The 16109-nt window shown below is 57.6% G+C and overlaps 1 protein-coding gene across 1 annotated transcript; it reads left to right on the top strand.

Annotated features, from left to right (window-relative positions):
- Positions 1 to 5243: 5243 nt before the first annotated feature.
- Positions 5244 to 15784, top strand: METRNL (meteorin like, glial cell differentiation regulator). The gene is made up of 3 exons (XM_007959784.1): positions 5244 to 5625; positions 13148 to 13207; positions 15465 to 15784. The coding sequence occupies exons 1-3, from the start codon at positions 5316 to 5318 to the stop codon at positions 15782 to 15784; spliced, it is 690 nt and encodes a 229-aa protein (XP_007957975.1). The 5' UTR covers positions 5244 to 5315.
- The last annotated feature ends 325 nt before the right edge of the window (positions 15785 to 16109 follow it).

Raw genomic sequence — 16109 nt, 5'->3', positions numbered from 1 at the left:
GCCCAGCCCCCGGTTCTAGAACAAAAGAGCCCGCGGCAGCCAGGTCCCCTGGCCCGGAGGGCGCCCAGGGGAGGCGCGCCCGCAACGCCGTGGGGTCCTGGGGTCCTGCCCGGGGCGCCTGGCCGGGTGGGTCCCCTCGGAGATCCCGAGCGCCGCGGGCCGCCGACCTCGCAAACCCACGGCGCTGGAGGAACTAGGAGGGGCGGGGGTCGGTCCTCGGGCCCCTCCTGGCGCCTCCGCGCAGCGTGGAGTCTTTCACCCCGCGGCGGCCCGGGGGCAGGAGGAGCCGGGCCTGTTTCGGGGCCAGGGCGGGAAGGGTGGCCCAGTCGCTAGGGAGAGGTGGTTCTGGAAGGACCGAGCTGGCCCCCGGCTGACCGCGGCGCTGTCCACCGCATGGGCGGCACCTGTGCGCCGAGGCTGAGCGCGGGCCTGGTGGAGCCCCCCGCTGAAGGTCAGGCCGCCCTTGCCGGCCCGCGCGCTGAGCTCGGCGACCCCCCCCCCACGTCCCTCGCGCTGGCGGCCGAGGACTCTTAATTGAAGTGTAACACGCAGAGAGGGGCGCGAGTCCCCAGTGCACAGGCAGGGCACTTTGGACGCGTGGCCCCTTAGGAGGCACTGCCGGATGCCCAAGGCTCCTGCGGTTGTGCACACTGCTCGGGGCCAGACGCCCACAGGTTGCAGATGCAGGTTTGTGTCTCTGACGTTTGCTAATCTGGAACTTGCTAAGTGCACTGTGGACCCAGGGTGGGGCTGTCCTTGTGCGTGGGTGTTGGTTCCTCACTGAGCAGGGTCCCCCCCCCACCTAAGCCCCTGCTCCCTGAGTCTGACAGGAAGGCGGTTTCCAGTTGTCAAAGTTGGCAAAGACTGAAGCTGTAACGGCGGGGGGTGGGGTGGGGGTGGGTCCCGGGTTTGAGTGGAGCGGGTTTTCTGGTCAGATTGGGGTTCCAGTCGCCAGTGCCTGGCTAGGGATCTGGGGTCTGCGTCAGTTCTGACACACACAGCCCCCATTCAGCATGGAAACCCTACATCCCATCTCTGGTCCCCCTTCATCCTGTGGAATGAGGCCCTGGCCCCGGGGGTTTAGCTGGAGAATTTCCCGGTGGGCCCCAGGACTCAGGCGAGGGGGCTTCCAGGGAGTTCCCTGCCCCCTCCCTGCAGCAGGGAGCCAGGCTGCGGTTGGGGCAGCAGTGAGTGGACAGACTGGAGCTTGTGGGGGAGGGCTGGCCCCGGGGAATGTTGGCGCCAGCGTGAGCTGGCCCTGAGCCTCTGACGCTGACACACTCTTCTGGGGCTGCCCTCTCCCCCGAGCTAGTCATTAAACACCCTGCTTGCAGCCTCTGCGGGGGAAGCAGTCCGCTGGGAATCCAGGCCCTGGATGCTCTGCAGGTCGGAAATGGAAACCCAGTCCCTGGCCCTCGAGCCTGGCTTTCCTGACGAGGAGCTTCCGTCCTCTGCAGGGTCTCAGTGGCCTGTGTGCGTGGAAGCAGCCCACTGCTTTCTGGGGGCTGAAGGCGGCTGTGAGAGAGGGGTGGGGGGAGACCCGCCTTCCCCACGTTTAGGACCAGCTCCTCTGGCAGGTGCTTGCCGTGGGAGGAGAAGTGCCCTCTGCACTCCCATCCCACATCACCTTCCACTCCGTGAGCCCTGTTCCTCCCATCATTGCTAAGACCCTGACTGGACCCCTTTAGAGAACCCAGTCATGGTGAGGGTCAGCTGCAAGGGCCCATAGCTGCAGGAGGGATCTAGAGGACGGCGTAGAACTGCCCCATAGGGTTCCCAAGGCTGTAATTCTTTATGAACACAAACTGCCTGTCTCATCTTTCTCCCGTGGAGCCACTGGTGGGCTCTAACCGCTGACCTTTTGGTAAGCAGCCAAATGTTTTAACCACTGCGCCACCAGAGGCCCCTCTCCTTGGAGAAGAGACAGGACCAGGCCGAATTCCTCAGCATAAGTAGAGGTTCAGATTCTACTTATCGTCAATCTGTGGCCCACATCAGCTGACAGGCTCACTGTTTGTTGGAACCCAGGGTGGATGGTTGGCCCCTAGCTCCATGGCTTTCACATTTTACAAGTTGTTCTGAAGACGGCTCAGGGTGGAGCAAGCCAGATAAGTGATAAGTCAGGTGGATCCTGATCCTCTGATAGGAAGGGAGGTTTATGACCCTGTCTGCTCATGTCTGACAGCTGAGAGTGTGTTTCTAGGTGTTTCCAAGCAATTAAATGGGTGGTTCTGCAGTTCTCTCTGGTGTCCTGATTTGTGTTAGTCAGTGGTCATAAAGGTGGACCATGGACTTTTCACACTGTCAGCGGGCAGCTTGGCAGGTACAGACACACCTGGGCCACCTCACCTGCAAGGTACAGAAAGGAGCGCGGCCCCAGTCAGCACAGCCTTTTGGTCTCACCTTGCTCTTCAGCTCTTCCTGACGTTAGTGACTGCACTGTGTTTTCGTCCCAGGGCCCCTGCGCGTGAGCCGAGGTGCGGTGTGCATGGGGTGGCCTTTTCTGGCCCCTCTGGCCCATCCAGAGTGAGATCTCTCTTTGCTCCCGTGAGGCCCCATGCTGACTTGGGACTTCTCCCCTTTTCCAGCAAGGTTCTCCATAGTGTACCTGCCTGGAGAGTGACCTGTGGTAACTCTTCCTGAAGGAGCTATCTGTTCGGTTGAATTAATCCAGGACCAAGACCCTCTTCCCCTTCTTGCTGGGTGGGGGGGCGGGCAGTCAGAGTTGTAGCTTTGTCGGCAGCTTTGCATTTGTTACCCCAGGAGGTGGCTCTTTGAGCATTTCCCAGCTTGCATGGTTTGCCTAGTTTTCCTGCATTTTGTGTGGAAATTGTGAAATGCCACTGTTAGTGGCTACTAGAGCTGTGGTAGTTTTTGCAACTGTACAGGTTGGCGTGAATGGACGTTTGCTCAGGTTTGCTCTGGAGGCTCAGAGGTGAGAGGGCTGGGGTCTCAATACCTGGGAAGAACCTCTTTCAGGAGCCAGCAGGTGGAGGTTTGTCCAGGCAGGGTCTTGCACGTGACACACCGCTTATGTTGTGGGAGGATTCCCATGGGGAGGGCCTGGGTGGGTTCCTGCTGGTCTCCTTGTTTTAAATAAATAGGAAAGAAGAGGCAGAGACGGGCCCGGCCAACAGCAGGCCCTGGGTAGGGACTCAGACCCCCCTCTAGGTAAAGCATTAAGTGACGGGCACCTGTATGTCTACCTTCATTTTGTTCCCAGTCCTCTTTTGGTCAAGTGGCTTCTGACAAAATCAAGCCAGGTGTGTTGTACTATGTGTGCTGGCCAGGGATGATGGCCCCCCAGACTCAGGTTCCTGTCCCCCTTGGCCTCCTGTCCCTGTGAGATCTGGCTGGAGAGTGGGCCTCCCCGTTTCCCCACTCTGTGTCCAGAATGAAGGGGAGGCATGCAGAGGTGTCCAGAACATCGGGCATGGGCTCCTTAACTCCCTCAGCCCTTGGGACCCCCTGATTTATGTTTGAGAATTGAGGATTGGTGTTTGGGCACCAGGCAGTGTCCACATGCCCACTGGTACTGGAAATAGAAGAGGAGGGATGCTGTGCATGTTTGTTGTGGCTGCACAGGGGCAGAGCTGATTGTAGTTACTCACCATTTCGTCTAATTTTCGTGCAGCATGACAGTTGTGCCCATCCCCATACATGTGTCAGATGAGCTTGTGTGAGTTTTCTTTGACTGTAATTTGTTAAGTCTGTCCTGTGTTTGCAGCCCTGGCAGCCTGAAGTGGGGCTGGCTGATTCTGACCCAGGACACTGGGGGCGGGGTGGGAAGCAGGGCCAGAAGGGGTTCACCTCTGACACCTCCCTCTGCTATGGCTCATAGGATGACTGCAGCCGTCAGATGACAAGTGAGGCTTTGCGGGGCCAGAGTGTGAGTCAACCAGCACTAAATGTGAACCATGTGCTGTGTGCTCTCGGCTGGTCAGAAGGGGTTTCTGCTAACTCGCTCAGGCAGGGGCTCTGAATACGGCATTGTTTATTCCACCTAAAAATCCAAGGAATGCGGGTAGACCTGTCTGAGATCTGATCAGAACCAAATTTCATGTAATAAAACACTGAGGAGTCTGAGTCCCTGGTGGAGTTCCAAGGCCACTCAGTGGCCGTGATGTAACCGTTAGCCACAGGTGACATTCGCATTAACATTCTGAGAGGAAAAAACTTCAGCCTTCTTGGTAGTTTTGATTTCTGGAGGAGAAAACATAACTGATTTTACCAAGGACTTGTCTCCCCAAGAGCACAGCATGCTCAGCTTTTTCCTGTTTGGCATTTATTAGGTGGAAGTCAGCTTGCTCCTTTCAGTGCTGCTGTCTGTCACCCAGGTGGGCTGCTGCCTGCCTTTCTCAGGATCCCTCCGCCTCTTCTTTTCTGCACTCAGGCACGTGTACGTTTGGTGTGCGTCTCCTCCCCTGTAGAGGATGCCACCTACCTTTTTAATGCATCTGCTTTGATGGTTGTTGTTGTTTGCCGTCGAGTCGGCCCCGACTCATAGCGACCCCTCCTTGGATTTCCGAGGCAGTATCACTACAGAAGTAGGATTGCCCAACCTTCCTTCCGAGGAGTGGCTGGTGGGTTTGAACTGCCAGCCTTCTGGTGAGCAGTCAAGTGCCTTAGCCACTATGCTTTGATGGTATTGGGGTTTATTTTTAAAGATATTCTTGACGATGCAGGGTCCTTAGGCTTGGGAATGAATGAAAAGCGGTCAGATCACCATCTTAAGGAAAATGCAGACACGCCTCATAGTGGGGGCAAAAGAGAAACTCTGCACAGTAACTCCCACTCCCAGAACTGATTGGTGTGTGAGCCACATTCTGGGTGGAGCAGGTTGCTGTTTATGGTTCGTGCGTGGGTTCCCGTCAAGTCCTGTGGGCTCGTGCTGGCTTCTCCTTTATTGAGTATCTGCCAGCATCCAGTCTTCACTTCTTGTCTGCACCACACCCACTACCTCCAGCTGTTGTGATTCAGGGAAACCCAAAGGGTTCTGAGTTTCCAGGTTCCAAAGATGCAGGTGCTGGAGTCTGAGGACAGAAGAGCCCCCAAGACCTCTCAGAGAGCGGCCCCTCTCACATCAGTGAGGTGTCTGTATGGACACCCCTCTCCCCATGACCCCGCTGACATGGGCTGTGGGACTGGGCTGGCTCTGGCCTGTGCTTGGTGAGGGGTATGGGGGGCTCGCTAGGGCAGGAGGACAGGGGCTGATGGCTGTACTCTCCCCTCCCCACAGTGGGCTGACGCACGAGGCGCACAGGAAGGAGGTGGAGCAGGTGTATCTGCGCTGTTCCACGGGCGTCGTGGAGTGGATGTACCCAACCGGGGCCCTCATTGTCAACGTCCGGCCCAACACCTTTGCACCTGCCAGACACCTGACCGTGTGCATCAAGCCGATCCCAGGCTCCTCGGGGGCCAACGTGTACCTGGAGAAGATGGGTGTGCTGCGGCTCCTGGTGCGGGATGGTGAGCATGGTCCCCGCCGGGTGCGCTGCTTTGGCCTGGACCAGGGTGGCCTCTTTGTGGAGGCCTCACCGCAGCAGGATATCGGCCGCAGGACCACGGGCTTCCAGTACGAGCTGGTGCATCGGCGCTCGGGTTCTGACCTGCTTCAGCTCTCTGGTGCGTGGAGCTAGGGTGTGGTGGGGCACACCAGAACCTGGGGACATGCCAGGGCATCAGGGGTATACTAGAGTGTGGGGACACACCGGAGCATGGGGACACACCGGGGTTTCAGGGGCCTATGAGAGTGTGGAGACATGCCCAGGCATCGGGGCATGCCAGGGTATCAGGGGGCACACGAGAGTGTGGGGATGCTAAGGCATTGGGGGCACATCCGGGAACGGGGACACACCCAAGGTATCAGAAGGTCTACCAGAATGGGGGACATGCCAGGGCATTAGGGCATGCCGGGGTGTCGGGCACACCAAAGTGTGGGGACATGCCAGAGCATGGGGATACTCTGGGGTGTCAGGGGCTTACCAGAGCTTGGGTACATACCCAGACATTGGGGCAAACCGGGGTGTCAGGGGCATACCAGAATATGGGGACAGTGGGGCATTGGGGGCATATCAAAGCGTGGGGACACACCGAGTATTGGGGCACACTGGTGTGTTAGGGGGCCTACCAGAGCGTGGGGACATACCAGGGCATTGGGGCACACTGGGGTATCGGGCATACCAGAGTGTGGGGAAATGCTGGGGCATAGGGGCATGCTGGGGTGTTGGGGCACATTAGAGTGTGGGGACATGCCCAGGGTGTCAGGGCACACACCAGAGTGTGGGGACACCAGGATGTCAGGGCATGCCAGGGTATCGGGCCTAACAGAGCATGGGGACATACCAGGGTATTGAGGCATGCTGGGGTGTCAGGGGCACACTAGAGCATGGGGATACGCTGGGATGTCAGGGATACACTGGGATGTCACAAGAGCATTGGGGTACATCAGAGCATGGGGACACACCAGGGCATTGGGGCATGCCAGGGTATCAGGGCACACAGAGTGTTGGGTACACCAGAGTGTGGGGACATACCAGGGCATCAGGGCCATACCAGGTTTTGGGGCACACAGAGCATTGGAGTACACCAGAGTGTGGGGACACACCAGAGCATCAGGGGCATGCCAGGTGTCAGGCACACCAGGGGCACACTGGCCTATGGGGGACACGCTGTGCTTGGCCTCCTAGTGGCTCTGTAGTGTCGTCCCCTCTCACGAGGTGACACGTGTCTCCTTCCTAACCTCAGTGCAGCCCCTGGAAAGTGCCTGCCCAGCCAGTTTTGGACCTGCTGGGCTTGCCTGGGAGCCTTGGGAGCTGAGGTCCCTGTTGGGAAACCCATCCAGCCTGAAGACATTTGTGGCTTGGATGAGGGTTGAGCATGTCACTGCAGGGCCCTTGGGGGTGAAACTGACAGGGCAGTGCAGTGGGGAAAGGTGGCTGTGGTAGGGAGACCCTGCCTTGTGGTTGGAGAAAAGACACCCAAACTATACTCTGGGTCAGTGTGGCTGCTCGGAGGATGCTGGAGGGAGTTAGGAAGGGGTCTACTATAGAGAGAAAGTGGGGGAGGGAGCCTGAGGGCCCAGGTGGGAGGCCTGGGACCAGCAAGAACATCCACTCCCTGGATGAGTCCAGATCCTGATGCAGGCAGGTCTGAGGAATGAGTCCTTCCTGCCCACCCATCCCTGTGCTAGGGGGGTCCTGCCTTCTGCAGAGCCTCAGGATGGCTACACGGTATACCTAGCCCTGTATCCTGGCCAAGTTTGGGGCATGCCCTGCCCTCTTTGCCCCATCACAGGTGTGTGGGGCCCACATCCTGGGACTCACAGCCCTGCCCCTTGACGTGGAAGGGTTCTGGGAAGCTGGAATTCAGGAGCCGGTAGTGTGGATGGCTGGTACCTGTAGGAACCCACACACACAGCCTGTGCTGTTCTGGAGACAGCCATATTCTTTCTTTCCTCCTGAGGGTCCCTTAGCCCGGCTTCTGTAGCCCCAGAGGTGACAGCAGCACTGAGAGCCATGTGTGGCCACCTGCATGCTTCAGTCACCAGGCTCCACCTTGGCCGTGCTGGACCCAGCCCTTGTCCCTCACTACTTGGGGTCATCGTAGGGCCCCGGGGCACATCTGAAAATGGAACCTGGAGGCTCAGAACCCTTTGGGTTTCCCTGAATCACAACAGCTGGAGGTGGTGGGTGTGGTGGAAACAAGAAGTGAGGGCTGGATGCTGGATGCTGAAAATGGGGGTCTAGATAGGGCATTGGCTAAGTCCCTTTCATCTCTCATTCCTTAAAGTCTGTGATTCTAAGTCCTTTCTCTCTCTGGACATCTGGCGAGTCAGTCATTTCCACCCTTGGTCCAGCCTGGCCTACACAGACCTGGTCTGTCTTGCAACTGTAGTCCTTGCAGCTCCTGACCCCCTGGGCCCCCTGCCACCCCTCCCAGGCCTGGACAAGCAGAGCTCCTATTGCTGGTTCCTCCTGGGGGCCCTGGGTAGGATGTATTTGGTGGTCTAGGTTTCGGGGGAGGGCGCTATGGAGGCCAGGCTGGAACTCAGTGCCCAACATGCAAGGGATCCCCCAAGAAAGAGCTTTGAGGCCCCAGCATATGTGGTACTGAGGGGGGACCTGGCTGGGGCTGCACCAGACCCGGTGGACCCTAAAATTCCCAGCCTTTGGGTATTTTCGACCCATTGGAATGTACAATCACACCCAAACCTAGTGCTGTCAGGTAACTCATGGCGACCTTCCTCGTAGCGTTTTGATCGGCCTGGAGGACACTTGGCTCTGGTGTTCCCTGTGGTCTGAGGGTCACTGTACTTGCCCTGTGTGATTTTTGTAAGATTCTAGATGATAGGATCATGCTGCGGCCTGACAGAACATTCCCTGATGTCACTTCTCACTGGATGCTTGCATTTGCATAGACCAGAGTTTCTGATGGAAAATCAGTTTCTGATGGAAACCTGTTAGGTGTCTCTTAGGTGTCTGCCCTAAGCCTCAGGTGACCAGAGCCCAGGGCCTGAGCCCTTCCCACTTTGGGGCCCTTGGCCCTGTGGTGATCACTCCACTTGTGCTGTCCAGTGGCCGGCATTGTGTGGGGTGGCACAGACTAGAATGGCCATTAGAACCTGGCCTGGGTGGCCCCAAGCTCTGCATGGGGCCGATGGATAGAGTAGGGCAGGAGGCCCTTGGGGGGGGGCATATGACCCCTCTGGAGATTGCCTTTCAACAGGGATGGGGCCCTAAGCCTTTAATGCCAAAGGAATGGGTGCATAATTGTGGAATGCCGCCCGGTTGTCTTGCAGCCAGCATTGCCACCACTGCTGCACGGGTGTAGGCTCTGCACTCTGTTGGCCAGCGCAGTTACTGCTGGAGAGCTGGTCACCTCCATCTGGGCCTTGAACCCGGATCGGTCTGGGGTCTGAGCAGAAGCTCCACCTCCCTGGTGAACTGAAGGCTTCCGTGAGGGCTGACCTGGAAGGGACTGCAGTGGGAGTGGTGCTGATCCATGTCTTTCCCTGGGGGGCGTTTCTAGTGTGATGGCAGTGGCCCACGGGCCACGTGATTGGTATCCCCATTACAGACAGAAAGCAGGCAGATGGGACCTCCCTCCTCACTGCCTCCTCCTTGTGGCCTTGAGCAACACAGCCCACACCCTCAATTTGTGCTTTAAAAACCTGGCAGGGACGAAAGACGGGTGAGCCAGCAATTAACTAGTGGAAGAAGTACCCGCCCAGGACTCCAGGGAGGTCAGGGTGGAGGTTGGGGTGTTGCAGGACGTGGGGGAAGTCAAGGTGGAAGTTGGGGCATTGTAAGACGTGGGCATGAGATACGTGGTAGAAGCAATTGGGGCTGGGGGACATGGAACAGCCTAGTAAAGGGAGCCTAGTTCTGAGTCCACACTGGGATCCATCTCTTCTCCTCCGGGGCCTGCCGTAGCAGGTGGCTCAGTTCCCATGGCTCTGTGCTTGGGGTCTGGCCTGGAGAGTGGAGCAGAGAGGCTGTCCGCAGCTGGAGGGGAAATTGGGCCCCCACGTGGCCAGGAGTGCAGAGTCGTAGATTCAGGGTTGTGTGAGGGACTCCATAAACCTTTTTAGTTTGCTGAGCCTGTGGCAGAGAGCGCCACCCCCCCACCTGCCACCACTGGGAGCTTGGGGTTGTCCTGGTGGAGATGGGCCCTGCAGCAAAGCCTCACACTGGAAAGCACTTCTCCTTATTCCTGGAAAGAGAAGAAGGGCACTTGGTTTTGAGGCACCCACATCCCCTTGGTGTCACTGCCTTCATCGAGGCTCCTCTCTGACCCCTCCTGACCTCATAGTTGCACCCCCTTTCCTTGCTGGGAGCATGGGGGGGGGGAGGCACTGAGGTGCAGGGGCCACTCTGCACGATACACGCCTGCACGTGGCATTTGAGCAAGGCTGGCAGTGACCGCGGTGCTTGGCCATCCTCGGGGATGGAGCGCCTCCTCTGGGCCTCACCTCCACTCACACCTGCCTGATCCCCACTCCACCCACTTCTCCTTCCTGGCCCTGTTAAGCTCGTGCCTCTACCGGCACCTGCCACATCTGAGTCCCAGCCCCTTCACTTTGGAGCATGTCCATGCCCCTGCCCCTCAGGTGCCTGCTGCCACCTGCGGACCAGCCTTCCTCTTGGGACCAAAAGTGTGTCCGAGGTGCGGCCTGGCAGGGTCCCCTTGTGCGTGCCTCCCTCCCGTCACAGCCCTGGCCACGGCAGAAGCCCTGATCTCTTCCTTCTTCGCTCTGTTCATTTCACGCACATTCCACAGTAATCTTCCTGACACCCACACCTCCCCTCCCCAGGAGCACCCCCACTCCCCCTGCCCGTCCTCCCCCTGTGAGGAAATGAAGCGTGCCGTGTCGCTGCCCCGAGAATTCCACAGCGTCAAGAGGCTTCAACTGGTGATTGTTTCCAGACGGCACCTCGCAGCCTGCAGATGGGCTTCCCATCAAGACCCCTCTTGTACAGGGTACAGCGCTTGGAGTTACCGGTGCAAAGCCGCCATGTGGTTTCTGTGGCTCCACTGCTGGTGGCTGTGCCACCAAGGACCCGGGAGGAGGGTCTCAGGTCATTGGTTGAGTACTTACTTGGGAGGTGGCTGGTGTCCACTCAGCTGTGCTGTCAGGGCAGTGCCTGGAGGTCCAGGACCTGAGATAATCTGAGATGTGGAGAGGCCAGTGGTGCCCGGGTTGTGTCCAGTCACACTGCTGTGTGTGGCCGTGCCGTGGGATGGGGGCAGCACAGCTGTACCAGCACCTTGTGTTGGAGCCTCCAGCCTCCAGCCTGATCGGCTGTGAAACCAGAGATCCTTCTGCCAAGCTGGCCCACGGCCTCCTCCCTCTGTGTAGCTGGATCCTGGGGCCCCAGTGCCCCCTTGAGCCAGGCTATGGTCATGTGGGCTTGGATGCTAGCCGGCCTTCTTATTGCTCTGGGGCATTAGCAAGCCCCCACCCACTTGAGGGACCACTACTCGACCTCTGACTGTGGAAGGTGGAGCCCACTGCTTCACACACTATTGGCCTCCTACTTGAACCTCTGCAATGTGTGCACTGGGCCGCCCAAGAGAGGGCTTGGAAGGGGCCCAGGTGGCCACTCTCTAAAAGGTGCAGGAGGGGCTGCAGCTCTGGGGTGATTACTCAGGAAGAAATGGCCACAGGTGGGCCACTGGCCCCTGACCCTGCCTGAGTCCCTGGGGGACCCAGTGGCCATCAACAGGTGTGGCGTTGGGGTCAGCAGCACCCAGAGAACTGCAGTATGAGTTTGTGGAGGTGAAATCCCTGTGTCAGTCCCCGCCCCCTCCCAACAGGAAGCGGGGAAGGGGTCCCAGGGCCCCTAGTAGGTTGGGGAGGCCCGGGGTCCAGGTTCATAAAAGGGCTTTCTGGGGTCTGGCTGTAGCCAGGGTTCCAGGCCTAGTCCCAGAAGGTTCTAGGTTTAGAGCTTAGGGTGGCGGGAGGAGGTCAACTTTAGCCTCCTGAGCTGGCTTGGTTTTAAAAGGAATCAAACAGGTTGTTCTTGTTCTGTGGCTTTTCCTGTTGGTGATAACCTGATAGATGGGGAGGAGGTGAGTCAGCAGCCTGGGGGGCGGTGCAGGTGTGCCCATGTTCAAGGTTTGATCTGGGTCCTGGGTCCTGGCCTTACCTGCCCTACATCCTCTTGAGCACCTGGCTGAGAGCCCAGCACTGTCCACCCCTGGGAGACACTGGTCCCATCTCTGCTGTTGGCCCCGGTGCCGGGTGGCTGATGTCCACACTCAGCCCCTGGGCCCCGAGCCCCTTCTGAGCCCTTGCCTGTCCGAAAGGCTCATCCCCCCTGGGACATGCCCACCCATCCTTGCTGCCCAGGTTGAAGGTTCAGGGCAACTCCATGTTGACCAGGACACAGTGCACCTAGAGGCAGGACCTTCAGATGTGAGAGGGCTGAGGAAGACTTGTCTCCAGATTTCACACGTCAGAGTTTTCCTTCAGGTTGACTGAATTCAGGCCAAACCTAGAAACTCCAAACAGGTGAGAGATGGAGGCTTTGGAATGTGGAATGTGAGAGGCAGACCATAGCACCATGTTTATGACCCAAGCCCTGCCCTACATAGAGGAATGGTGTCTGGGGAATGCCAGCTGAGGACAGGTGCAGGTGCAAGGCCTGGCTGGCATGGGAGGCCCTGTACACCTGGGAAGATGCCACGCTTTCTGGGTTTCCCTGGTTTTAGGGGTTTCAGAGACAGTTCAGTGAACAGGGCTTGGTTTGAAGAGGTTTTCGGAGGTGACCACCTCATCCAAGTCTGCTGGGTGTGGGGTCTGTGGCCAGGGGTAAGCTGACGGCACCCTGGAGTGACTGCTTCAAGTGGCAGTCGGTGGGTGTGCCCCTCCCTAGCTCCTGTGGGGACCCCACCAGGTAACTAACCCCCTTCTGGGGCTACAGCGCATGTGCCTTCTGGGCTTGGGAAGCCTGCAGTGGAGCAGGCAGCTGTGGGGGGCAGTCAGACATTCCCTCGAGCAGAGGGCTGGGTAGTCTGGGAGTGGGAGCGGTCTGATGTTCTGCAAACGGCCGACCCCAGTGAGACCCAGGCAAGGCTGCTGCTCGAGTGAGGCTGGTTTGAAGAGACACAGTTTGGAGTATAGCTTGAGAGGCTGTGTTGTAGAGCACAGTTTTTGCAACCGTGGCTGGGACTTGAGGGCAGTTTTCAGTGAGTGGGGACTGGTCTGGCATGGCTCCACTGCATGGTCACAGGGGGACGAGCATGAGTCCCCTTTCCCACACTGAGGTCCCAGGGCCTTCTGGGTGCTAGATCAGGGGCATCTTGGTCTGAGTCTGCAGTGGACTGCCTGAATTGAGGCCGTGCTAGTCATCCCTGCTGGGTCCCACCCTCTGGCATGTGCTCTTTGAAGTGTTATTAGAGAGTGCGTCCCGCGCACTGTCAGCCCTGAAGGGCCTCAGGTTTGTAAGCTGAGTCTGACCATAAATACGTGCAATAAAACAGTAGGCGGGCATCTGATGGCCAGGCTGGGGGAGGGATGGTGACCCACAGGCGCTGTGACCATGCCAGCAGCATTGTTCTGGCCCTCACTGGACCGGAAGCCATCCTTGTACAACCCCTTGCTCTTTGTCCAGCCTCCTCCTGACACTGTCTTTCCCTGCAGCCCCTTGCCGCCCCTGCAGTGACACTGAGGTCCTCCTGGCCGTCTGCACAAGTGACTTTGGTGAGTATTGGCCTCTGTGCTTCTTCCCCTTTGCTTGTATTTCCTGCATGTGGGTCACCCCTCTGGCCAGGGGCCTCTCCCTGGGTCCAGTCCAGTCTCCCTGCTCTGTGGGAAAGAGATGAGCCTTGCTGAAGCTCTGGGTCTGTTAGCCTTTGCCTCACCCACTACGCACTGCAGTGGAGGGAAGATGCTTTCCTTCTTGTGCATTGAAGGGATCTTCTGGCTCAGGGGAGAGGATTCTGTGCACATGCACGCATGCATGCATATGACGCACACGCACACACAGCATGTGCAGTGCATGCATGTACACATAAGTGCATGTACACATGGTCGTACATACATGCACATGTACAGTACATATGACCAGTGTGTGCATGCCATGCATGTGCACCCACACATACAGCACACACATGCAAAGCATACATGAATCATGCATGCATAGAGGGCACGTGTCTGTCGCATACATTCACACATGCACGCATGTATACTGTGCATATGTTCAGTGCATACATGCACACATGCAGGCAGACATAGAGTACACAAGTCCAGCGCATAATGCACCCACACACATGCGCACACATACAGCATACATGTCCACTTTATATGTGCACACATGCACATGTGTGTGCATGCATGCACTCACACACACATGCCTCAAAAATGTCACATGTGTGCATATATAGCACATGCAAAGTGCATTGATGCACAGGCATGCACATACATGAACATATGTGTGTGGTACACAGAGGCAGTGCGCCCATGCACACATACATACACACATGGCATACGTGCATACACATGCACACATATGTACAGTGCATGTGTGCAGTCTATGTATGTACACATGTACACATACATGTGCAGCATACATGCAATGCATACATGTCCACTCACACCACACACCTGTGATGTATACATGTACACATGTACACACGCATATACCACACAATACAATGCACACATGCATGTATGACATAGGTGTGATGCACACATGTACAAGCACATGTGCAAATGCACACATGGACATATGAAACATACGCCCATGCAATTGCACCCACTCAGCACATACACACACACACACACACACCAAAGAGAATGTCAGTAATTAAATATTTAAAGTGAGTATTAAACATTCCCATTTTGTAAGTGATGTAATCGCCCTTGGGGGAATCTTGGAATGCCAGGTTTTTGAAGGACTCCTCTGGGGAAGTGCTTTGTAAACATCCTCAGTGACTTGAGGGTCACTGGCCCTGTGGCAGCCCTGGTGGGGCTGTGGCCAAGGTCAGAGGGAGGTAGCCTCCCCTAGGTCAGAATGAGAATTCCCGGCCAGCACTTCCCATGCCACTGAGTCACTGTTGTATCCCCTCCCAGCTCCAAAGATGGTTGACAGTTGTATCAGAGTGGAGACCCTGAACTGCTCGGTGCTCTCCAGGGTCACAGGCTGCTGAGTAGCCCTCTCCCTACATAGCCTGAACCACTTTGTGGCCCTCCCTTACATGGCCCCTGCTATGGTTCCCCATGAGACCTAGCCCACATTGACCCCCCCATGCAATCCTCTCCCATGTGGTCCACCAACCTCCAAGCGGTCCTCCCACCCACATGGCCCCCCATGAGACCCTCCCCCACGTGCTCCACGCCACACGGCACACTACCCCATGCCTCTCTCCCCTGCTTCTGGCAGAGTCCCCTCTCCCCTGCATGCCTTCTTGCCTCTGTACCCCTCTGTGTCACCTTCCTCTCTGTTCTCTGCACGGGTGTTCAGAAGCCCGTGTATATTACATGTGGCTGCTCCCCTCGCTTAGCTTTGAGTGGCTGATGTGTAGCTTGGTCTCTGTGTTTTGCTGTCTCACCCATGTGGCTGCCGTGGTGGAAGAAACCTGTCTCAGTCTCTCGGTGTGGCAGGACAGCCTTGCATACCTCTGCGCTGTGTTAGTGTCACTTCTGGAGCAGGGCACATGTCATGCTCCGATATGTGGTGGTGGTGTTGTTTGCCGTCGAGTCGGACCCGACTCATAGCGCCCCCTCCTTGGGTTTCCGAGGCAGTATCATTACAGAAGTAGATTGCCCCATCTTCCTTCTGAGGAGTGGCTGGTGGATTTGAACCGCCCGCCTTCTGGTTAGCGGTCAAGTGCCGTAGCCACTATGCTACCAGAGCTCCTCCGATATGTGTTAGTACCAGGCAAATGTGCTGTGTGTCGGCTGACCCTTGGGCGGCAGCCGGGGGCTCGCTGACCAGCACTGTGTTCTTTCCCTGCAGTTGTCCGTGGCTCCATCCAGAACGTCACCAATGAGCTGGAGCTGCAGGAGTCAGCCATCCACCTGCATGTGAGCAGGCTGTACAGGCAGAAGAGCAAGGTCTTCCAGCCCAACCCTGATGGCAGTGGCCACTGGCTTGGCTGCATCAAGACCCTACTAGAGTGCGGTGTACGGCCTGGGCATGGAGACTTCCTCTTCACTGGCCAGATGCGTTTTGGGGAGGCCCGGCTTGGCTGTGCCCCTCGCTTCACGGACTTCCAGAGGATGTACCGGGATGCTGAGGAGAAGGGGCTGAACCCATGTGAGATCAGCATGGGGTGACTGCCACCCTGGCACCCTACCCAATGCCATACCACCAATGGCTGTGGTGGGCACTTGAGTCCTGGAGCAGCTGCCCACTGGAGATACTTGTGGGGATGCCTGCATCAGTACCCAATGGGGATACCCAATGGGGACGCCTGTAGGGACACCCAGCAGGGATCCCTGTAGGCACACTCAGTGGGGACACCTGTGGGGTGGCCCAGTAGGGATGCTGCAGGGATACCCAGCAGACACATCTGTGGGGACACTCAGTGGGAACACTTGTGAGGATGCCCAGCAGGGATGCCTGCAGGGACTCCCCAGGGGGCACAGGCCTAGCCCCAGC

The sequence above is a fragment of the Orycteropus afer genome, unplaced genomic scaffold, assembly GCF_000298275.1.
Source record: "Orycteropus afer afer isolate SDZICR_OR568_19922 unplaced genomic scaffold, OryAfe1.0 scaffold00018, whole genome shotgun sequence".
NCBI classification, from domain to species: domain Eukaryota; kingdom Metazoa; phylum Chordata; class Mammalia; order Tubulidentata; family Orycteropodidae; genus Orycteropus; species Orycteropus afer.
The sequence above is the reverse complement of the archived record's forward strand: the minus strand, read 5'-3'. Positions and strand labels throughout refer to the sequence as shown.

Excerpts from the sequence above, each read along its gene's own strand:
- METRNL (XM_007959784.1), top strand. The coding sequence starts at position 5,316 with ATGTACCCAACCGGGGCCCTCATTGTCAACGTCCGGCCCAACACCTTT. Across the intron at positions 5,626-13,147 it reads TGACCTGCTTCAGCTCTCTG|CCCCTTGCCGCCCCTGCAGT; the intron begins GTGCGTGGAGCT and ends CTTTCCCTGCAG. Across the intron at positions 13,208-15,464 it reads CGTCTGCACAAGTGACTTTG|TTGTCCGTGGCTCCATCCAG; the intron begins GTGAGTATTGGC and ends CTTTCCCTGCAG.